Raw genomic sequence first — 23,461 nt, 5'->3', positions numbered from 1 at the left:
CAGAGACACAGCCTTGGGCAGGCAGGAGCTCTGGTTCTCAGTCCCCACGTGGTCCCCCTCCTGCCTCGGTTTCCTTCTGCCACCAGGACACAGCAGCTCCCCAGGACTCCTTCCCACCTCCCCTGTCCCTGTACCCTGCTCACACGGCTCCCTCAGCTCCCCACGGCCGTCATAAAATCCAAGCTCCGGCTCGGCAGCCCAGGGCTGTGGCCGGCCAGGCTCACCGGCTCGTCGGGCGCAGCACTCTGCTTCCCTCTTCCTGCCGCCAGTCCTGTCTGTGGTGTTCCTTCCACCAAATACCCTCGGTCCTCGAGGGTGTTTAATCATCCATCAACCTCTTGCCTGATGCCCCAGCCCTCATTTCTAACAGAGGAACCAGAGATGCAAGCGGTTCCTCAAACCTGCTTGATCCAACCAGTTTTCCCCCTTCAGTAAACCCCCATGGCTGCCATTGTCTAGGCTGCAAGCTGCAATGCCTGCAGGAGCCAGACACCTGACCCACATGAGCAAGCCAGGCCTGAGCCCCATTCCTATTGCAGTCCAATCTGTCAGATCATCCTGCCCCCGCCCCCCCGGCCCCCTGCCAATATATTTTCAATGCAGCAACAAGATGGACCTGTTAAAACCTAGGTCCCACCTCACGGCTCAAGTCCTTAGCAGGGCCACGTCCCTACATGGCCAGCCATTACCTCTCCAACCTCACCCCCTACTACTTCCCTCCAGCCACACCGGCTTCTTCCTGTGCCTCAACATGTCAGGCACACTTCTACCACAGGGCCTATGCACACACAGTTTTCATCATCCAGAAGACTCTTCCCTCAAATACCTGCATGGCTCATTCCCTGACCCCTTGAAGTAACTGCCTGTGCTAGCTTTCCAGTGAGGCCTACTCTGACCACCCTGTACAAAGCACACATGTGCACATACCCTCTCTCTCACACACACACACACACACACAACCAGCCTCGCTGTCCCCTTCCCCTGCTTTTTCTCCATGGCACCACCCCCTGAAATACATTTATATTATCGTTGGATGCCTTATGCTTCTCCTCCTAAAACGTACGGGGTCTTTGCCTATTTCATGCATGACCATATCCCCCACGGCTGGGGCAGGGCCTAGCAGGTAGAATATGACCAAGAACGCGTGAGTGAATGAGTGCTCCATCTCACAAGATGGCTTCTACTCAGCTCCAGCCAACTGCTACCATGCAGGACTGAAGAGCTCATACCATCACAGCTTCCTATTTTTTTAGAGAACTCAAACTCCAGATTTTCATATGTGAATTACCCCTGATTTTAAATGGTGGCAACGAACTCAAATCTATTTCAAAAGCACTGATGGCAAGACCCAAGCTCCCGTGCTCGCGAGACACGGCTCATCCTCACTCGGCTGAGCCTTCCCGCCCAGCCCCAGCCACCTTACCCTGAGCACATCACCGCTGGTGTGGGGCCTCTCCTCCAACTGCCACTCTCCTGAAGCCCCTTCCCACCCACTGAGCACCCACCCACCCCTCTGCCCGCCACCCACACGGTCCTGTGTTTTAGTCACTGACACGCACAGCCCGAGCACAGAAGTGGCGCCCCACCTCCAGCTGGGGACAGCCATTGAGTGGCAACTTCACGACTTTTATTTGAGGTGCCTGTGCTTTGTCTTGAAAATACCTTCTCCCCCTGCCCCGGACAGTGGGCGGGGAGGGGGCAGCAAAAAATAGAAGACATCCCTCCCTATTGCACATGGACCCTATATACAGGCCCACCCGGCCGAGGCCGGCGGGACTCTTGGCACATTCTCGGATCCCTGTTCAGGAGCGGGAGGGGTGACTGGGGTGGCAACACACGTGAGGGGGGACCTCCGGGTGGCCACTCTGGTCCTGGCTACTGGTCCTGGCACTTTCTGGTCCTTGGTGCCTTCTTGTCCCGCCTCCAGCCCTGGTCCCCCCTCAGCGATGTCCCTCTACCTGGCTCCTCCCGCCTCCATCTTGGCCTCGGACGGCCCCCCTTGGCTCCTGGGGACCCTGCACTCCCCTCAGTCTGGAGGTCCCGAGGGGAGGTTATGGCTTCTCAGAGACTCCCCCGGGAGCCCTGTCACTCGTGTTCACACAGGGGAAGGGTGCGTGTGGCAGAAGCAGCTGTATAAATACGGGTGCGGGGGAAGGTCCTCCTCCAGAGTCACTTGGAGAGTTTGCTGATGACGCGGATCAGTGCTGCGTTCTCATCCTTGAGCCGCTGGTTGTCAGCCCGGAGGTCGGACAGAGCCTGTGGGAGGGGACAGGGTCAGGTGGGTGGTCTTGGGCAGGCTGCACCCAGTGCCCACCCTGGTCCTCTGCCCACAGCGCCCCATTAAGATTCACCTTCAGCTCCTCCTCCAGCTCGGCAGCCTTTCGCTCCAGGGCCCTGCGCTCCTGGAATAAATGGGGGGAAGTGAGGGCCAGAGGTTGAGTGAGGCTAAGAAAGGTGGGGAAAGCTCAGAGGGTGGGTCAGAAAGCCTGTGTGGCCCTCTTCATCCAGACCCACAGGGCTTGGAGGCTGGGGATACACGTGGCCCCACCCCGACAGCCCCTACTCACAAATCTCTCCAGCTCCAGAAGGGCCGGCCTCTCTGCAAAACGCTCCTGCCTCTGGTGAGGACAGAGGAAGCACAGAGGTCAGAGAAACGCCCAAACTGCAATGGCCAGGAAGGGGCCACCAGAAGCGCAGGGAGGAGAAAGGCAGTCCAGGCTCCAGGCCGCCCACTGCTCACCACCACCAGCCACGCCACTCATCACTGAGGACCCGCCCACAGAGAACCTGGCCCGCCCCCCCGCCCCCTTCTTCTTGCTCAGGTCCGGCCTCCCAGGGGGTCCTAACCCCACCCCTTCGGGCCCCGACTCCCTCAGGAGTCGGAGCCCAGATCAGATCCTACCCCTCATTGCTAGCGCTGCACGTTGCGGCCACCTCCAGGGCCTCGCGCCCTCACCTGCACAGGGCCCTCACCTGCGTGGCGCGCTCCAGCTCCACCTTGAGCTGCGCCAGCCGCAGCGTCGTCTCCGTCAGGGCCTCGCGCAGTCGCTCGTTCTCACTGCGCAGCTCTGCGTACAGCTATGACACCAGGAAGAGGGAGACGGGTCAGGCCTACCAGCCTGGGGTGTGGCGCCTTTGCCGGAGGGGCGACAGCAGCTGAGGGAGGCCCGAAAACGCTGGGCGCGTGGATGGGGCCGACAGAGCCACTGCAGAGGGGGCAGGTGGGCAGATATAAAGGCCTACTTGTGGGGATTGGTTTTGGGCACCGATCGTGGGGTAAGTTCGCGAACCTTCCTGAAGCCTCCATCGGGCTCTTCCGATTCTGGCTCGGGTTCTGAGTTGAGGTCCCGCTGCCTGTGAGGGGAGGGGGTGCCCTCGAGAGTGCTGGGGTGGAGGCAGAGTAGGGCATCAGGGGGCATGCCCGACAGCCCCCCAGACAACCCAAAACCTTCACTGGCCGCCTCGTACCTGGATTCTGGGCTGAGGTCCACCGGCTCCGCCTCCTCCCCCTGTGGGCAGAGGTAGGGTTCAGGCAGATGTGGTAGGGAAGTTTGGACTGCCCCCAGCCCCAGCGTGCCCCCCTGGCCCCACCCTCACCTCTGCAGGCCCCCTCCGCTCCTTGCCGACTTTGCGGTGCTCCCGGGCGGCCTGTGGTCCCTGACCCTGCCCGTCGGGCGCCTCTGCTGGGGGAGGGGCAGGAATCAGCCCAGGCACCTGGGGAGGGGCCCCTGTCTTCGGTGTTGGGGTCCCTGGGCCCAAGACCCCAAGAGACAGAGAAAACAGCAGCAGGAAGGATAGGGTAGATCAGGAGGACAACCTCTCAGAGACCAGACCTCACCTCTCTGGGCAGGGCCATCAGAGTTCTCGACCCCAGGGACTCGGGGCCGCCGGGAAGGGTCCTGTGGGAGAGGGGCAGGGGGTCAGAGGACGAGGGCATCTTGTACCCCCACTGCCCGATCACCTGACCCCTCTCACCAGGCTCTGCAGGCCCGACTTTTCTGGCTCTGGGGCCTTCCCTGCGGCCTTCTCTGCTTCCTTCAGGTCCGTCAGAGTCACACCCTGCAGGGAGAGAGGTCAGACAAGGGGCCCGGGACTCAGGATCCAGCCCCTTCAGGATCTGAGTCCAGGCCCCCAGCCCCCTCCTCCCTCAGACCCAACAGTCCAGGTCCCCAGCCCCTCCTCCCTCAGATCCAGGAGTCCAGGTTTCCAGCCCCCCATCCCATGCCCCACACCTGTGTGGACCTCCGAGACTGGCGCATGAGGCGAGAGCGAGCTTTTCGCTGGGATTCAGACTCCTCATCCCGCACAGGCATCTGGTAGGACCTGAACGAAGGGCCCCCAACCTCAAGGAGGGTTCCTTTGGGCACTGTCCCCATCCCCCGGCTGACACCCTGAGGGGGAGTCAGGGACTTCAACTCCCAGCTGACCCTGGGACAAACTCTCCCTTAGGAGCCCCACCCAAAGCCCTGGGGACTTCTGGGTAACGTAGTTTTCTCCCAGTTGGAGCAACAGCAGCTTCCCACCCCTGGCCTCTTCACCTCCGGCGGTCCCGGGAGTCTGCTGGGGGTGCTGCGGAGGCTGTGGGGACATTTGGCTTCACTGGGGATTCAGGCTGTGGAATCCTGGAGGGAGGAGCGGAGTTATCCAAGGGAGGAGACCTGCAGATCTCAAACCTGTGTGAATTCATTCGTTCAGCAAATATTACTCAAGTTTGCATCATGTGGCAGGCACTAAAGACACAGCAGTGAGCAAAAGAAATTGTCTCTGCCCTGATGAACCAAATCTGAGCAGAAAGATGCAAAATAAACAATAACCATAAAAGATGAGGACATCATATAAAATGTCAAGAGAATTAAGTACTTTGGAGAAAAGAAACAAGGACAGGATACAGGAGGGGCCGTGTTTGAGACCTGCCATGAGAGCAGGCGGTCACGGTGGGGTTGGGCCTCATGGAGACAGTGGCATTTAAACACAGACCTAAGGGAAGGAGGCAGCAAGCCCCATGGGTCTGAGGGGGCTGGAGCACAGGCAGTGGGTGGGGGTGTGCCTGTGAGAGGGACAGTGGGATATGGGGCAGAGGGGCAACAGGAGCCCAGATCACTGAGGCCTTGGAAATGTTGCTGTTAGTGATTACTTGAGGCAGCAAAAGGGAAAATGAGGCAGAGTCGGGGCAGGGGGTGGGGGATGGACAGGGACGAGACCCCAGAGAGAAAATGGACTTGCTCAGGATCATGTGACAAGGTTGGGACCCAGACCTGCCTCCCGCCCTGAGGGCCCTTGGTACTCACAGAGCACAGGGCTCGGGCACCTTCTGGGATGGGGTGGGGGTAACTCTGGCCAGACGGGGCTCCCCGGCCTGTGGAGAGAGGAGAGGAGGGGAGGGGAGGCGAGTATCCTCCTCGGCTGGGCAGGGCCTACTCCCCGGCCCCTCACCCCACTCACCTGAGGGGAGGTCCCTTCCAGCCGTGAGGAAGAAGCTGAGCGCTGCAGCCCAGCCCCAGGGGCGCCCTCGGCCCCCAACCTGTCTGTGGGACCCAGGGCACTAGAGCTTCCCGTCTTCAAGAGGCCAAAGCGCCTGGAGAAGGGGACCTCTTCGGGGGGCTGAGTAAGAGAAAGGTCTCAGTTATGGAGAAAGGGTCTCCCTTCTCAGAGACTTAACAAGGTTAACTGCCAGAAGGACCACAACAAACTGCAATTCCCATCAGCCCCCAGGGCAGGGGCAGCCAGATAAACACTGTCACTTGTCCTGAAGGATTCTGGGAACTGTAGTCTTCACCCTACCTACCCTGACAAGAGGTTACAGGCATTAATGGCATCCCTCCCCCACCTTCCCAGGCCAGCATGGCCTCCAGGGCATCCATACATACGCACCATGGAGCTCTTAGGGCTGCGGGGTGGCGGGGAGGAGACTCCGTTGAGGGTTCTGGATTCTGCAGGAGGTGGCTCTATGATGTAGAAAGATGGGACAGGACACAAGAATATGCCAGCTGCCTGTGAGACCCAGCCCCTCCTCCCTCAGACCCGGGAGTCCAGGCCCCAGCCCCTCCCCCCTCAGACCCAGGAGTCCAGGCCCCCAGCCCCTCCTCCCTCAGACCCAGGAGTCCAGGCCCCCAGCCCCTCCTCCCTCAGACCTGGCAGTCCAGGCCCCCAGCCCCTCCTCTCTAGATTCAGAAGCAGAGAGCCAGGGCCCTCACCTGTGGGGCCTTCTTCTCCCTCATCCTCGTCCCGGATGGGGGGCCCCCTTCCCCCCCCTGGCCGGCGCTCCTTGGACAGGTCCTGGAGGGAGATCTTCTCGCGGCTGCTCAGACGACACACGGAGCTCCTGGTGGGAAGGGAGGGCATCAGGGTCCAAGCCCTGGGGAGCCCCAACCCCCTCTTCCCGCCTGGGCTGCCCCCTACCGTCGGTGCTTGCTGCTGGAGGGCACCTGGGGCTCCTGGCCCCTGTTCTGGGAGGCTTCCTTTTGGTTCCGCAGCTGCAAGGAGGGAAGGGGGCTGCTGGGGAGGGCAGAACACGCATGTTCCTCTGGGGTCCCACATCCCCAACATTGAGGGCTACCACGCACTGGTCATGCCTTACGCGGGTGCTCTGACTACGGGGAGCTCAGTTCCTGGGGTGGGCATGGAGGGTTTGTGGACTCACTCAAGTTTTCCTACAGATGGCCGCACAGCGTCTGAAGGAGGAGGCGCCCTGGGTCTCCTGTGCGAGTCCCCATACGCACCTGCCACTGACCTGTTCTCACGGCCTCCTCCCTGCTTCCTCACCTCCAGTATCGTCCCCAGAGGGCTCTGTCTACCTCCCAGGGGCGACCTGCTCAAATTCTCCCTGACCACTCAGCACACCGGGACACCAGCCCGGCGGCCCCTTCCTCCTCCCTTACCGCTCGCTCTCAGGCGCCCCCGAGCCTGGTGGCACCAGGCGAGGTTTCCCAGCCCGACAGGTTTTCACACCTCCAAGCCTGTGCAGAGCGGTGCCCCCAGCCAGGAATGCCGGGCCTCCCGGCTCCTCTGAGCCAACCCGGAGCACCGCAGGACTCATCTCACTCATCTCATCCGGAAAGCATTCCGGATGGCCGGGAGACACACCCACCTTACCAGCCGAGAGCTGACCCTGCCTCACCCACTAAAAATCCCCCCAGGACCCCCATCACCATCACCTCGTGCTGCTCCTCAGCCTGGCTCTCAAGGCCCTTCAGGGTCTGCCCTCTCCCAGGCCCTGCCTCACGCTCCCCTCCAGGTACCACACATGTTCCTACCCCCCAGCCTGTGCCATTTCCTCAACCCCATGTGCCCGCCCTGGGTCTGGGAAGCTGTCCTGAGTCCACCAAGCTGGAAGCAGGCCCTTCTTCTCCCGAGTCCACCACCCTTGACATCGCCACAGCCAACTTTACCAGAGGGACCTGTCTCTGCCCACCAGCCACTCAGCAGAAGCTCCTGGCAGAAGGCCTGGCCCCTAAGAGGCCTCGGGAGATGTTTCTTGCTACCCAATAGTGCTTACTGTATGCCAGGCAGGGTTCTAAATGGCTTTGTTCGGTAACTCATATACTCCTCATAACATAATACATACTCTGCGTAACAGCATACGTAACTCCTCATAAAGTGCACACACTATTATCCCCCTTGTACAGATAAGGAAATTGAGGCCCAGAGAGGTTAAGTGCACAGCTCAAGCTCACACAGCAAATCCACGGCAGAGCCAGAATTCAAAGCCCGAGTCCACACTGTTCACCCCTTCACTCCACATTTTTCCAGCAACCAAGCCTGACCCGGTGCTGGTCAGGGGCATCCCAGGGGTGACAAGGCTTACCCCAGCCAACAGACTACCCTCGTCTGCATCCCAAGGTCCACCTGGGCCCCAGACCCTACCTGCTCTGACTGCCCGGATGTGCCCCTCCTCATGGCCCTCCACGGGGTCTCAGTCACTGGTTGGGGAGGACAGGTCCCCAGGGCGGTAGGCACCAGGGGCTTGGAGGACGAGGAGGAGGCCCTCCCTCCCTAGCCTCTGAGGTGCTGACAGGAGGGGAGGGGGCCCCTGAGACTCACGTCCTCCTGTTTCTGGGCCAGCTCCTCCAACAGGCTCAGGACCTCCTCATCAGCCAGGTCACAGGGACGCTGCCCCTGGGTGGGGGAGGGGGAGAAGGGACAGATGATGGAGGAGGCACGGGGCCCTCCCCACCCCACCGCCCCAGCCCCCGGCGTCCCGGCCCTCACCGCATGGGTCAGCGAGTCCATGCCCCCACCGTGCTCGGCCAGCAAGCGACAGGCATCCTCCACGCCCCAGTGGGCTGCTGCGTGCAGGGGGGTCCAGCCGTCCCCATCCCGGAGCTCCGGGTCATAGCCAGCCTGAAGGAGCAGCCTGAGGGCCAAAGAAGCTCAAGGTCAGGGACCAAGACAGGGCTTGTGAGTCAAGGGATGATGTCGGCCGGCCGTGCTGTGGCAGTGGTACCAGCTGTGACAGTGCCAGAACGATCCTGGGCAGGGAGGTAAAGAGCCAATGCCCCGAGACCCTCCCCACAAGTGACCCCCTCTGCCACCAGCTTTGATCCCTCCTCTGGCTGAGCAGGCGGCCTCCGGAATTGTGCTCCTTGTATCTGCAGGGCTCAGATCTTTTGATTATGAGCCCTAGAGAAGGTGGGGTGGGGGCTCCTCCAGCCCAGAGGCCTAGGAAAAGGATGAGACCCCAGACGGGGCGGCCTCAGGGCAGCAGTGTTCCAGGATGCCGGCTGGCCTAGAGCAGTGGTTCTCAGTCACGGTGGGGCTGCCCGCCAGGGGACAGCTGGCAGTGTCTGGGCATGTTTCTGGTTGTCACAGCTTAGAGGTAGGTGCTAGCAGCACCTAGTGGGATGCTGCCACACATCCTACAGAGCAGAGGACGGCCCCACAGCAAGGAATGGTCCGCTCCAAGCCGCGCGAGTGCCAAGGTTGAGAAACACAAGCTTAATGATTCCTTTCCAGGAGATAATGGCCACCTGAGACGGCGGGACTTGGGGGGGAAAAAGCAGGGTGAAAAGTCCACGCAACTCTGCAAACTCAGCTCAGGGCAGACATGCCTGCTTTTGGAGCTGGCTTAGGTTCCTTGTCAGTGAGAGAGAGCAAAGCGAGCTGGGAAAAGATGGAGATGAGAGATTTTAGAAGGATTCTTTTTTTTTTTTTTTTTTGGTGAGGAAGATTCACTCTGAGCTAACATCCACTGCCAATCTTCCTTTTTTTTTTGGCTTGAGGAAGATTAGCCCTGAGCTAACATCTGTGCCAATCTTCCTCTGCTCTGTATGTGGGATGCCACCACAGCCTGGCTGACAAGTGGAATAGGTCCGCACTTGGGATCCAAACCTGTGAACCTGGGCCACCAAAGCGGGGCACGCAAACTTAACCACTTGGCCACAGGACTGGACCCTAGAAAGACCCTTTTAAACAAAAGGTCCTGTGTGGCCCTGCTGACCTCGTTACACCTCCCCCCGCCCTCACTCTGCTCCAGCCATGCTGGGTGTCCCACCTTGCGACCTGTGCCTGCTGCTCTGTCCCCCTGGCGGGTGCGCGTTCTTGGGGTGTCATAGCGTTTCAGCTGGCCGCCCCTTCTCAGCACAGCCACCACCTCCTCGTCGGCTCCCTGACCCCCAAATCTCACAGAGGCCCCTCCCCGCCACACTCGCCTTCTCCCATCACCCTGTTTACATCCTTCCAGGACAGGGGTTCTCAAGTGGGGACGACGCTGACCCCACAGGACACTGGGCAATGTCCAGAGGCTCGTTCGGTTGTCATGACCGGCATCTAGTGGGTAGAGGTCCGGGATGCTGCTCAACATCCTGCGAGGAACAGGATGGTCCCCAGAGTTACCCTGCCCCACGTCGCCACTGCGGAGGCTGGGAGCCCCTCTCTCAGCACTCAGGGCCACCTGACATGACCTGCTTCCTTGGTCCCTTGTCTGTCTGTCTCCCCGACGAGGCTGTGAGCTGCACATGGGCCAGATCAGTCTCATTTGCCACTGTATCCCCAGCACCTAAGGGAGTACCTGGCATACAGCAGGTGCTCAGTAAGTGTTGAGTGAATGGCATCAAATAAATGTATACCTCTACTCAGCCACTCCTCTTTAATGAGGAGAACATTGGTTATGTTCTTTTAAAAATGCAGTCAAATAGATCCAGCTGTAAACACAAACCCACATTAAGGGGCGGTAAGGAAGTGACACCCAGTGAGTATTTCAAAGCCCACAGCGTTCCAGTTCTGCAGCAGAGAACGAGGCTGCCCACCAGCATCAGCTCTCCTTGTTGCTTTAATAATAGCACCCGACTTTTGCTGGACACACTGCCACCTGGCTGAAGAGGAATCTCTCAGTCTCCCTCGCAGCTAGGAATGGCCGGGTGAGCAGGGTCTGGCAAATGGGATGTCAGCCTTACGTGTGCGTGCCACTTCTGGATTATTCTTTTAAAAGGAACGAAATTTGCTCCCTTTGCCCTCTCCTCCTTCCTGCTGGATGGGATTCAGATGCAATGGCAGGAGAAAAAGCAGCTGCCTGAGACTCAGGGGTGGAAGCCACGGGCAAAAGAGGGCACAGCTGGGGCTGGCCCCACGGCCGAGTGGTTAAGTTCATGCACTCCGCTTCAGAGGCCCAGGGTGTCGCCGGTTTGGATCCTGGGTCCAGACTGGCACTACCCATCAAGCCATGCTGAGGCAGCATCCCACATAGCAGAACCAGAAGGACCTACAACTATAATATACAACTATGTACTGGGAGGATTTGGGGAGAAGAAAGGGGGGAAAAAAAAAAAGAAGATTGGCAACAGATGTTAGCTCAGGTGCCAATCTTTAAAAAAAAAAAAAAAGAGGGCACAGCCTCCAGGGCTGGGCACATCACCAGGCCTGACCATTTACGGTCTCCCAGCCCCTCTGCCACAGGAACCAGCTCTGGGACGGGCCCCGCAAGCGTCAGACCAGGACTTTGGCTGGAACTATGGAGGACGAGGCACTCTACCTCCACAGCAGGGGAAGCAGCCGGGACGTGAGCCTGGAGCTGTCAGGGGGCATCTTAAGTACCTCACTGAAAACCTGCCTCGAAATTCAACGCAGAGGGGAGCCGAGATGGAGGGATTCATCTTAACTCCATTTTCACACTAAAAATGAAGCATAACATCACGAGAGAGAGAGAGGAATCAAAGAGAGCCAGCAGCCTGAGGACGAGGATGGAACCAGCTACCCCAACGGAAAGGGGTGAGGCAGCCAAATTCAGAGAAGGCGGGGGAAGGGTGACAGAAAGGGACTATGTACTCTAACGACTTAAAATATCTGCACACCAAATAGACTGGCCCTGAAACAGAGCACAGAAAAATCGATCAAACCACAAGGAGAAACAGGAAAAATCCACAATCATAGCAGGAAAGTTTACCACATCTCTCACAGTAACTGACAGAATAAGCAGATGGAAAAAAAATCACTATAGATACAGAAGATTTAAATAGCAGGACTAGAGAGCTGACCTCATAACCTACATAGAACACGATACTCGACAACACAATTCTTTTCCAGCTTACATGGACCGGGGTGTGAAGCAAACCTCAGCAAATTTCAGAAATCTGGAATCATACAGAACCCAGTCTCTGACCACAGTGCAGTTAAGTCAGGAAATGAGTATAATGAAATGATGACTGCAAAATCCCATGTACTTGGAAATTAAAGACGTACTTCTAAATAATCCGTGGGTCAAAGAAAGAAGATTACAAGTTGGAAAATGTTTTAAACTGAATGACAATGAAAAGCCTACACACCAAGACTTGTGGATGCAGCTAAGGCTATATTTAGAGGGAAATATATAGCCTTAGGTACGTAAATGAGAAAAGGATGGGAACGGACAAAATCCACAGGAAGGTGTAAGAGCACAAAGGAACACACTGGCCCAGCGCAATGAGCAAGGGAAAAGAGAGGGTCTATGCTGGCCCAGCTCACCTCATCACTTCAATGTAGCCCTTAGCAGCAGCCACGTGCAGGGCAGAGGCCCCCGTGCGGGGGTGCCGGGCCTCTGGCATGGCGCCCCCATTCAGCCAGCACCTTGTGTCATGAAGCAGCAATTCCTCCTCGGCCCGTTTGGCTGCCTCCACATCCACACCTGGGAGGACGAGAAGGGGTAACAGGTGGGCTCACACCCAAGGTCCAGGAAGCACAGGGCTGCACCTGGCCCGGCTGCAGCGTGGCCCTGTGCCTCGCCCGGTCGCTCTCTGTCTGTGAGCTCCTCTGGGACTCAGAGGCCTGGACTAGCTCAGTGACTTCCCGACCGTGCTCTGTGCAGTCCCGGGTTCCACTAAGGGTTTCGGAGTCACGGCTGGGGGCTGGGAGAACGGAGCTCATAGGCCTTTCCCACTTCAGCCAGAGCATCACCTTTCTCATTATTTTTCAGTATAAAATCTGAAGTTAATTAGCAAATCCAGCAGCTGATTACACCTAACTCTTCCTATCACTATGGATACAATTTTTAGCCCAGCATCTGCATGTATTTTGTCACCACTGTTACTTCCATTACCTGAGTAGGATAAACCAAGCAAAAAGCCACTAAACAAAGTGTCCGTGTCAGGGGGCAACAGCTTCTTTCCTACCCAGGTGCCGAGTCCTGTTCAAGGCTGTGCTGTCACCCAGAACATCTGGTAAGACTCGGGCAGGCTTCCTCATCAATTTCATTGTATCCCACTGGTTGCGTGGAAGGTTGTACTGCATTTACAGATGCAAAAGGCAAGTTATGACTTTAAATGTAAGCTGATTTTGGGTCAAAAAAGGCAGCTCTGTTGAGCCTGGAATATTATCTGTTGACTGCCACTGAGAATCTGTATTTTGCATGCTATAAACTATTGAGATGGGAGTCAGAAATGGTCTTTTCCAGAGAATATTTGATCCTTCTCCTGGGAAGCTTATTACTGTCAACTGTTTCTTCAACTGTGATATTTCTCACTTACCAAAGTGCTGTGTGGTGCCGAGCTGTCCTGCTCAACAGCACTCAGCCACATGCAGCTACTGAGCACCTGACATGGAGCCAGTCCAAACTGAGATGGGTCGCAAAGGTAAAGTACATGCTGGATTTCAAAGTGTGACAAAAAACGTGCAGCTGCTCACGAATGGTTTTCTTAATACTGTTTACATGTTGAAATGATAATGTCTTGGATATACTGTGTTAAATAGAATATATTACTAGAGTTAATTTCACCTGCTTTTTACTTTTTTAAATGCACCCACTTGAAAACTTTCAAATACACTTGTGGTTCACACTGGCTTTCCATGGGACGCACTGGCAAAGAACCCCATGTACCACGAGTGGGCCTAAAAAACTACAATAGGACAGAGACAACAGAAGCCATCACCCCCTTCCCCTCCGTGTGCCCCTCATCGATCTCATCCAGCTCCCCACGGCCAAGGTAACCACCATCACGAGTTTGCTTTCACGAACATATATTTTGTCAGATTCTTACTATATATAGTAACTTCTGCCCTAAAGCTTTTGGTGGGATGCCCTCATACCAGAGCTGGCCTCCGTGCCCTGCTCAAATCGGTCCAGGTCACGGCTGCGCGCTGGCGCCACCTGGTGGCACCTAAGCACCCGGGCCTACACGCCAGTGGGGTCACCTTTGGGCGTCCTGGCTCAGGGCCTGGACAGTGGCAGCTCTTCCAGGGATGTCTGGTTGGTTAGGGCCCATCCTGCCGGCCCAGGCTGGGGTGGAGAGGCCTGGGGAGTGCTGGAGACTCAGGGATGGGCTCTCCCCTCCCCCTCCCCCATAGCCTTAAAGGGAACCACCTACGCTCAATTCTATTCTAGCCGAAGGTGGCTTATTACCCCAAAGAGAGGAGGGGCAAAGTTTACTGACTTTTCACTCAGTAACCACAGTTAGTATTCTTTTGTTTGTTCGCGGCATCCTTCTGCAATTTGCTTTCTGTTGAGATCTGCCTGTGTTTATTGACAGCTCTTGATCGGGAATTGACAAACTACAGCCTGTGGGTGCAGGCCACCTGTTGGGTTTTGCACCTTTTTTGTTGTGGTGGTGGGACGACAAACATAACATAAAATTTACCAATTCCGCTATTTTAAAGTGTACAATTCAGTGGCACCCAGGACATTCACAATGTTGTGCAACCATCTAGCCTATCGATAGTTCCTGAGCTTTTTCGTTTCCCCAAACAGAAACCAGTGCCCATTAAGCAGTGACCCCCGTGCGTCCCTCCCCCAGGCCATGGCAACCACCAATCTCCTTCTGTCGCTATGGATTTGCCTATCCTGGAAGGGCACCTGTGTTTGTAAACAAAGTTTAATTGGAACACAGCCACGCCCACTCACTTATGTACCATCCCTGGCTGTGCTCCCAACTGTGCAGGGGAGGGTGGTGGCAACATGACGGTATGTCCCTCAAAGCCTGAAATGGTTACTGTCTAGCCCTTTGCAGAAAAAGGCTGCCGACCCCTGCTTACATCACGCGTCTATAGATTACTGATTTGTCTGTTCTCCCTTTGGTGTAGGCCCCGACCTCTTGGGACCACAAACAACACCGTGAAGCTTCTCGTCCACGGGTGGGAGGGCCTCTCTCCGGTGAGAGAAGAACAGCTCGGACGTCGGGAACGCGGATCTTCAGCTCTAATCCATGATGTCCAACTGCTTCCCAAAGTGGCTGTAATCACCAACCTTCCCCCCAGCCAGACACAAGAGTGCCGTGGCTCTAGCCCCACCAGCACCAAACCGTCCACTGTCAGTGCTGCCCGTCCTGGAGAGGAACTGCCCCACGGCCATCTGTCTCGGACATTGGGGTTCCAAGTGGGATTGCTTCAAGAGTTTCAGAAACACTCCAAGTTTCCTTCCTGTCCAGTTCCATGTCCCCACGGGTCCGACCATGGCCCTTCTGAGCAAAGTGGCCAGAGGGTCCTGTCTGCACAGGACACAGTGTTTGGACTGTGTCCCTGAGGGCTGCCTCTGTGGCCTGGGCTGTGGGAACAGCGTCTGTAGCAAAGCTGTTGCTTGGACTTGCCAGTATCCACTCTCTGTCCTTTGCAACATCTTCATTTTCCTCAGCCCTGCCTTCACCCCACGTGGCTCTGATGTGACTGAGCTCAGAGCCTGTTTCCAGGGGTGGCCACATCACCAGCCATGCCCCTTGCCACAGTGATTGGCTCAGGGGCTGGCTTGTGACAAAAGTGGCCCACAGAGCGTCACACAGAGGATGGTGGCTGGGACTACTGAGGAAGTCCAGTTCTAGCTCGGCTGAGATATCAGCCTGTGCTGCTTGGAGCCACGCTAAGTGCTTCATTGAGAGGATCTGCCTAAGAATGGAGCCGCACGGTGACGGAGAGATGACTTTGACTTCGTGCCCCTGGACCAAACTTTGCCTGAAGTCCATATAACTCTTAGACTTCAGTCACATAAGCCCATAAATTGATTTTCTTTTTTATAAACTGTGGTAAAATACACATATAAGTTAGCATCTTAACCATTTTTAAGTGCACGGTTCAGCAGTGTCAAGAACATTCACACTGTCGTGCAACCTCCATCATCATCCATCTCCAGAACCCTCTTCATCTTGTAAAAATGAAACTCTGTACCCATTAAATAACAACACCTCTTCCTCCCCTCCCCCAGCCCCTGGTGACCACTATTCCACTTTCTGTCTCTATGAATTTGACTGTTTTAGTCAAATTCCTCATATAAGCAGAAGTAGACTCATACAGCATTTGCATTTTTTTGTGCCTGACTTATTTCCCTGAGCATAGTGTCCTCCAGGTTCATCCACGTTGTGGCGTGTGTCAGAAGTTCCTTCCTTTTTAAGGCTGAATGATACTCCCTCGTACGCACATACACACACTGGCCATTCTCCCATCGATGGACGCTTAGGCTGCTTCCACCTTCTTGCTACTGTGAACAATGCTGCTATGAAAACGGGGCATAAATCGCCTGTGGCCTGAGCCAGGCTGCAGTGGGTCTCGGGCACCTGCAAAGAGTTGTGCCTAATTCAGCACCTGAGTCAAGAGGACCAGAGGCCATCCAGCCAGACGAGAGGTGTGTTCTGGGTAACAGGCTGAGCAGATCAGATCCTCTCAGTGAACAGCAGACCCGGAGAGGGGCACAGCGCATGAGGCGGCGCAGGGAAGGGGCCCCTGTATTCAAGAAACAGGGGCTGAGCTTGCAGCAGCGTCCACACTGCTGACCACGCCTTCCTTCCCGGAGCCTCCAGCCTCTGGCCGCCTCCATCGCTGGCACTGTCTTCTCTGCCAGCCCTGCTGGGGGCGGCTGCCAGGGTTACACTGCAGCCGGCCCCATCTGGCTGCCCAGCACGCCTGGGGGTTCTCCGTCCTCTCGACGTGTCCCTCAGTGCCCTCCTCACAGCTGATGCAGCCTGCAACCCAGGTTCTGCCGACCACACTCTGCCGGCGCGTCCATGTGAAGACGAGTGTCATGGAGACATGTCGGCAGAGGCCCCGGGATTCCAGAGGCAGCGGCTGCAGCAGTGTCTCACCCCCAGGAGTGCAGCCGAGGGTCTTTCCAGTGGTACCAATGGCCTCTGTGCCTGGCTGGCCCCACAGGCCAATATCCCCCAACCTTCTCCTCGCCCCACAGAAGGGGAACATGAGCCCCTTTGAGAAGCTGAGGTGAGCTATGGGCAATTCCTGCAGAAAAACACAGAATGTCCGAGAGCTCACGGAGCCCCTAGTGGCCATTCTTGTGTCCCCAGGGGCCGGGGACTCCAGGTGGAGACCCACAGAAGCAGCTTCCAAGCATTGCCCTGCAGACTACTTTTTTTTCTCCTCAAAGCCCCAGCGCACAGTTGTACATCCTAGTTGTAGATCCTTCTAGTTCCCCTCTGTGGGATGCCGCCACAGCATGGCTTGATGAGGGGTAGGTAGGTCTGTGCCTGGGATCCGAACCCGCAAACCACAGGCCACCAAAGAGGAGCATGCAAACTTAACCACTACGCCACCGAGCCGGCCCCCAGACTGCTTCTTAATTACAAAGCAGAGCCACCTGGCCGACACCCCTGAAACCAGTTCAAGGTTAACATCACCAGTCACAGGGCAGACAGACAGCTGTCTCCCAGAGCGACACCCTGAGAAGTTCCTGCTAAAAATGCAGAACTGAATCTCCTCGTGAAAAACCAGCCAGGTCCAAGCTGGGGGCTGCTCTGTGTAAAACGAGGAAGGGTGAGGCAGCGAGGGCTGTTCGGACAGAGGGAGTTTCAGGCGCCAAGAGGACCACGTGCAGGGCGCGAGCAGCGGCCCTGAGCCAGAGCAGAGGCGAGGATGACCCCGAGGTGACAGCGGTCCTGACACTGACACTGACGGAGAATAACTATGTTACATCCCCACGTGGTCACCAGTGTCCTTGTTCTAGGAGACGCCAGCTCCGGTGCCGACCAGGGTGGAGGTTGCAGTGTCTGCAACATAGTCTCAAAATGGTCCAGGAAAGAGAGGAGAGAACAAGAGAGGGAGAAGACGGAGGGAACAAAAAAAGAAAAAGGGAGAGGGAGGGGGAGGAAGGAAGGAAGGAGGGGAGTATTTGTATGGGGGGGAGCACATGCAAGTGTGTCAAAAAGTCAAAAACTGGTAAATCTGTATACTGTGTGACCCCATTTAAACAAGATGTCCAAAATAGGCAAATCCACAGGGACACAAGGCGCCGAGTGGTTTCCTAGGGCTGAGGGAGACAGGGAGCGGGGTGAGGGCGAAGGGGTGCAGGGTTTCTTTGGAGTGATCAAAAGCATCTAAACCTGGGTGTGGTGGTGGCCGCACAACACGGTGACCACAGAAGCCCTGGGCTGCACACTGTCAAAGGCTGAGCTGTGTGGACAGGGAGTCAGTCTCCATCAGGCCACTAAAGACCCCTGCTGAGCTGCAGGGAGGGCCGTGCAGGCCTCGCTGCACCACTGTCACCACCTTTCTCTACGTTTCAAGGTTTTCAAAACAACAAGTGCAGGAGATGAGCGAGAAGTGCCCAGGGCTGCCTTTGCTTACGCACTGCCCACTCGAACCGAAGCCGAGCGCCAGACCCCGCAGCCCCTCCACGCCCCAGGTGGCTCTCACAGCCATTGCCGCCCAGCCTGCCAAGGTAACGCCCTCAGCCAGGCTGGGACTCTGGCGTCACCTCAGACTTCCTGCATCCGTTCTTCACATTTGCGTCCTCCACGGTCCTCCAGACCTGCTGACCCCTGACTCCCACCCCATGCGGCGGTGCTGCCATCATCCTCCTTCTGTGAATAAGCCAGTCACCCGCACAGCCGGGATGCAAACTCAGAAAGTCAGACTCCAGGAGCCACACTGGTGACCCAGGGCTCCTGTGGAGTCCCACGGGCATCACACACACCCCGAGACCCAGTGAAGCCATTCGATGTCCCCCACCCAAACCGCCCTGGCATCCTCTGATTCCAGGTTAGTCAAGCCACAGCGCTCCCCAGGCGCCCTGCCCGTCACTGGTCCTAGTTGGCCACTTTAAGTGGGAGAGGGGAGGTGGCCATAAGCCCCTCTGAAAATCTGCTAGAAGCAACATGTGCTCTCCCTAGAAAGAGAAACATGGCCAGACAGTTTTGGGGGTCCTGGACCCCTGGGTTCAGTGATCCTGAACACAGGGAGACCAAACCCCCAGAAGCCTCTGATTCCTCTACTTGCCCTCAGCGCACACTCCCAAGAAGACCTGCAGTGAGGGTCCCTGCAACCTCACCTAACGCACCCCCAGATGGGCCCCCGCCCCCATCCCCGCTTCCTCCACTACTCAGAGGCAGAAACTACGATTCGGGTCAAGAGTGGTTTGAGATCTTATGCTGTGACCAGCGCACAGCACTTTATCTGATTACTTGTGCAACGTTCCAAGCAACCCCAGGGAGGCACTTACTCCCCACTTAACAGGAAAAGAAACTAAGGCACAGAGAGAGTCCCAGGGAATGGGGGGCTGGCCTCCAAGCCCCAACACTCTGCTCCCCAAGCCCTGGACCTCGAGGCCACAGGGAGGAGGAGCCCCGCCAACGGCCGGGCCCTGCGCTCCCACCTCTTCACCCAGTGCCTCACTGATCCCTGACCCCGACCCCCACACCATGAGGCAGTGCTGCAGCCGTGCCCAGAGCCCACCTCGGTGGGCGATCTCCGCCTTGAGCAGCCCCTCCATGGCGTCGGACTCGGCCAGGTCCAGGGGCAGGTCCCCATCGCTGTTGACGGCAGCAATGTTGGCCCCGTGGCTCAGGAGGTACCTGGGGGCAGGGGGAGGTCAGGGCTGAGGGATCTGAGCCCTGGCCCCCGCCGGTCCCGCCCACCCTCCCCCTGCCTCACCTGGCGATGTCCAGGTAACCACAGGAGGCAGCCACGTGCAGGGGCGTCCAGCCCTCATTGTCCGCCTGGTTCACCGTGGCACCCTGCTCCACCAGGAAGCGCACCACCTCCAGGTTCTCATCGATGCAGGCCTGGGGGACACAGGGCAGAGCCGTTGGCCCTCACCTGTCCAGACACTGCATGCCCAGCAAGGCAGGACGCCCGACGGGGACCAGGAGACAGATCCAGGGGCCAAGAGACCATGACATGCAAGGAAAAGACCCTGAGGGCTCTGGGATAGGCCCTGGAAGGCACCAGCGTGGCCTGTGGACGCCCCTCTAGCCACCCAGCTGTTGAAGACACCCCTGACTTCCCATGGTTAGGTCAGCCGAGCATCTTAAAGTGAGCAGAGACCGTAAGAGGCAGGCTCCCAGCTCCCTGCAAGCAGGAAGTGGATATGGAAGAAAGATAGGCCTCGCATGCAGGGGTGGGGATCCCGAACGGTGCTCATTAGACATGATGCAGCCCAGTCTCCACCGACAGGACGGGGCTTCCAGTGCCGAACCTGAGGGAGAGGCTCAGCCCCCTCCTCAGACCCAGGAGTCAAGCGCCCAGCCCCTCCTGCCTCAGACCCAGCAGACACCGGCCAGGAACCGACCATGGCCCTGCCTTGCACCCTGAGGGGAGACGTCCGGGCCTCTGGGGCCCAAGGCTGTGCTGCAGGGCTGGTAAAGTCACCAGGTCCCTGGGAACATGGGACAGAGGGAGGGTGCTGGGCAGGGCTCCTAAAGTGGGAGAGACGGCTGCTAGCGTGTGCCCAGGGCCTGGGACCTGAGGGCCTACTAGGCACAGGGCGCTGAGCCAAGGGCTTTCCACGGGCATCTTCCCTAACCTTCCCGCTGTCAGGGTTCTCACCTACGAAGGAAACATCGAAGCTCCGGGAGACAAAAGCCCTCGGCCAAGGTGGCACAGCAAGTAGGGGCAGAGAAAGGATTTAGCCCAGGCCGCATGCAAACACTGGTGAGCACTGGGACCTAAGCAGGGTCTGAGGGAGGGGGGTGGACCTGCACTCCTGGGTTCTCAGGGTAAATTAACCCCCCAACCCCCTCACCTCTTCAAAACTGCCCATCTGGAGAAGGGGGGGGGGAAGCTGCGAGGGCCAAGAGCATGAAGTCATGGAAACTCAGGCTGCGAGAGGGGGGCCACACGTGCCCTGGGAACGAGATGAACTCTGGGCTCCGTTTATTTCCACCCGGTTGTCATGGTGATGGGGGAGGGGGGCAAGGAGGGAGATGGGCCTTTCCCTTTCAAGGACCTGGCCCGGCACAGGCATCCATGTGAAAGACGCCTGAGGCCTGGGCACCAGGGATCCAAGCGTCCGGGCCCCCAGCCCCTCCTCCCTCAGACCCAGGATTCCAGACCCCCAGCCCTCTCTGCTCAAACCTAAGGATCCTGGCTCCTAGTCCCTCCTACTCCAGACCCCAAACCCCCAGCCACTAACTCACAAGGCAATTTTGGGGAGGGGAGAGAGTACCTCAGCCTCATTGAGCGGTTGACAAACCAGCCTGAGGTTGGGGCTGAGGCTTGAGAACTCCTAGGGACACAAGCAGGGCAGGTAGCTGATGCCTGGGGACCTGCTCCAGGGAGAACTCAGAACAGAAACCACAGCCCCGAGACTCACTCAGAAGGGGTGGGCCGCCATCCCAGTTTGCCCAGGACTGGGGATTTCCTGGGCCCTGGGACTTTCAGTGCTAAAACCAGGCCAGCCGCAGGCAAACCAGCATGAACTGGTCACCCCACACCCAGACCTGACCCAAACTCCAGCTGCCCCGCTTGCAGCCGTGTGACCTGAGGCGGGAACTTCCCCTCTCTGAACCACAGGCGCCCTAATCCTTCAGGCCTCCTGCAAAGCGCCGGAAAGTGAGCTGATCAAGTGCTCGCCTGCAGTGGGAGAGGGACCCCACCTGAAACGGCAGCCTGACAGGCCAGGCCGGAGTGGCCTTTTGCGGGGTCCAGGCCAAGGGGGATGCTGGAGAATGGGGCTTGGCCTCAAGAGCAGGGCCAGGGACCCCTGAGGGAAGGTCCAAGGGAGCCAGGGGCAGGGACGGTGGCGGAGAAGAGAAGTACCGAAGCTCTGATTCCCTGCCAGGCCTCGGGGAAGTGGGACCCTCCTCTGGGTGGAAGAAAATGTCCCAGAAAGCACTGGGGTCTCTGGAAGGGACAGGCCTGGGGTGGTGAAAGAGACAGCAGGGAGGGGCAGCACTTAGACCAGGGGTACCTACTCCCACTGTAACGCCTACAATGCTCCCTGAGGGAGTTTTCCGCACATAGCCTCCCTCCCCCACCAGGGCCCAGCCAGGAAAGGCCCGCCTACTAGCCCCATTTTCCAGACAGGAAAACTGAGGCACAGAGAGGAAAGAGACTAATTCAAGCCCACAAAGCTGAGGAGCTGAGAGAGGCACTAAGGACTATTCTATTCCTGAACAGCTCCTCTTCCTGGGAAGCTGAGACATGGGCCTCCTCAAGCATCCCCCCTCGCCTGCCCCTGCCGGCCTCTCTCCCAGGGTCCTCTCCGGCTCCACCAGAAACCAAACCCCAAGGGTTCCGACAGGGAGAAGAGAGCTGGGGACTGGACCAATATCAGGAGATGAGGAGGGAGACGGGCCTCAGGGAGGTGGGGTGGGGAGAGGATGGAGGCTCCTCTGTGGCCAGTCCTGGCCTTTGGGGTCCCGCTGAAGGGCAGGGGTAGATAAAAGCACCCAGAACCCGAGAGAACACTGGGGGCTAAGGCGGCCCTGGTCCTGGGACACAGGAACACTGGAGACAGCCATCAGGGTGTCTTGCAAAGGCACGGAGCCCAGGTTATGGAGGGAGGACACTAACAGCGTTCTAGAACCCTTGATAAGGTGACATGACAGGGGGCTAGGAGAGATCACACAGTCTATGGGAGGGAGAAGCTGCCCAGTTCCACAGAAGAGGGTAACTGGGCAGAGAAAGCAAGACAACCAGAGAATAGAGAGGCGGCCCAAAGCCAGGAAGAGGTGGGTGCTTTGAGGTGGCCCAGAAAAAGGGTGACGATGCAGGCCTGGCTGGGAGAAGGACAGAGCGGGAAAGAGAAGGCAGTGCCTGGAGAAGGAGAAACATCCCTGAGAGAAGGCCCATGGTGGGAGGTAAGAGGTGGCACAGGCCCAGAAGAATGAAGAGGGTATGGGGTGGAAGACGGTGAGGGAGATAGCAAGAGATGACCCACACGGAGGAAGCATCCACTTCAAGGGTACAGAGCCTAGAAGGCAGCAGTTCAAGAAAGAGCATCCTCAGACAGCAACTGATAGCACACACAAGGGTGACAGGAGGGAGAAGAAGGAGGAACCTGAAAGAAGTGGCAAGAAAGGATCTGGGCCTAGCCCAAGAGGTGGCCCAGGCCAGAACCCAGTGGAGGAAGGAGCACAGGCCCAGGAAAGAGGAGACTGCATCTCAGTCAAAGTGGTACCCGCCTGGAAAGGGAAACGGCAGGCCAGAGAAGGTACGAGCATTGCCCAAAGAGGTGGCACGGGAAGAGCTGGAAGAAGCGGCACAGACTCAGGAAAGAGGCGGCACCGGTGGAGGCGGCACAGGTGAGACTAGGAAAGGGCGCTCAGGGTCGGGAGAGGGCGGCGCGAAGCGACAACCACGAGGACCAGTGAGATGGACCAGACTGAGGCAGTCAGCAACGGCTCAGGCCCAGCGAGGGGGCAGTGCAGGATGGCAAAGACCACGGCCAGGTCAAGTGGCTCCGGATTGGAGAGGACAGCTCGAGGGGGCTCGGAGAGGGGGTCAGCACAGGATGGCAAGGGCCGGCGCCGGCCCCGACGGTGCACACCAGGACTGGCAACGGTGCCTCCGGTCTCGGGAGGGAGGGTGCTCAAGGTGGCGCAGACCCAGGTCGGATCAGGTCCCGGAAGGGGCCGGGGGCGCTGACCTGGTGCAGGGCGCTGATGCCATCGGCGTTGGTGGAGTCGAGCACCGCGCGGGCGGACGGCGGGGCGGCGGGGTCGGGCTCGGCGCCGGGGCCGGGGTCCGCCGCGCGTAGCATCAGGCGCGCCTCGTCCAGGTCGCCGCCGGCGCAGGCCGCCAGGAACTCGGCGGCGCGCTCGAAGCGCACGGTGCGGGCGCGCCGCACCCCCGGGCCCGGCTCGGCGCCCGCCCGGGCCCCCCACTGCCGCACCCCCCGCCGTCCGCC

The 23,461-nt window shown here is 58.2% G+C and overlaps 1 protein-coding gene across 1 annotated transcript; it reads right to left on the bottom strand.

The window, feature by feature from the left end:
- Nucleotides 1–1,562: 1,562 nt before the first annotated feature.
- PPP1R12C (protein phosphatase 1 regulatory subunit 12C) lies at nucleotides 1,563–23,454 on the bottom strand. The gene is made up of 22 exons (XM_046683577.1): nucleotides 23,201–23,454; nucleotides 19,264–19,394; nucleotides 19,066–19,184; nucleotides 11,935–12,094; nucleotides 8,209–8,353; nucleotides 8,041–8,115; nucleotides 6,400–6,473; nucleotides 6,195–6,322; nucleotides 5,872–5,945; nucleotides 5,443–5,601; nucleotides 5,289–5,356; nucleotides 4,539–4,622; nucleotides 4,233–4,323; nucleotides 3,976–4,059; nucleotides 3,839–3,899; nucleotides 3,598–3,683; nucleotides 3,469–3,509; nucleotides 3,291–3,384; nucleotides 2,974–3,078; nucleotides 2,568–2,618; nucleotides 2,352–2,402; nucleotides 1,563–2,256 (listed from the first exon to the last, which is right to left on the bottom strand). Exons 1-22 carry the CDS (start codon nucleotides 23,312–23,314, stop codon nucleotides 2,170–2,172), a joined length of 2,082 nt encoding a protein of 693 aa, XP_046539533.1. The 5' UTR covers nucleotides 23,315–23,454; the 3' UTR covers nucleotides 1,563–2,169.
- Nucleotides 23,455–23,461: the final 7 nt, after the last annotated feature.

The sequence above is a fragment of the Equus quagga genome, chromosome 13 (genome assembly GCF_021613505.1).
Source record: "Equus quagga isolate Etosha38 chromosome 13, UCLA_HA_Equagga_1.0, whole genome shotgun sequence".
NCBI classification, from domain to species: Eukaryota; Metazoa; Chordata; class Mammalia; order Perissodactyla; family Equidae; genus Equus; species Equus quagga.
This window is presented reverse-complemented; position numbering and strand designations above follow the sequence as displayed.

Excerpts from the sequence above, each read along its gene's own strand:
- PPP1R12C (XM_046683577.1), bottom strand. The coding sequence starts at position 23,314 with ATGCTACGCGCGGCGGACCCCGGCCCCGGCGCCGAGCCCGACCCCGCC. Across the intron at positions 19,185-19,263 it reads GGTTACCTGGACATCGCCAG|GTACCTCCTGAGCCACGGGG; the intron begins GTGAGGCAGGGG and ends CCCTGCCCCCAG. Across the intron at positions 8,354-11,934 it reads GGCTACATTGAAGTGATGAG|GCTGCTCCTTCAGGCTGGCT; the intron begins GTGAGCTGGGCC and ends TTTGGCCCTCAG.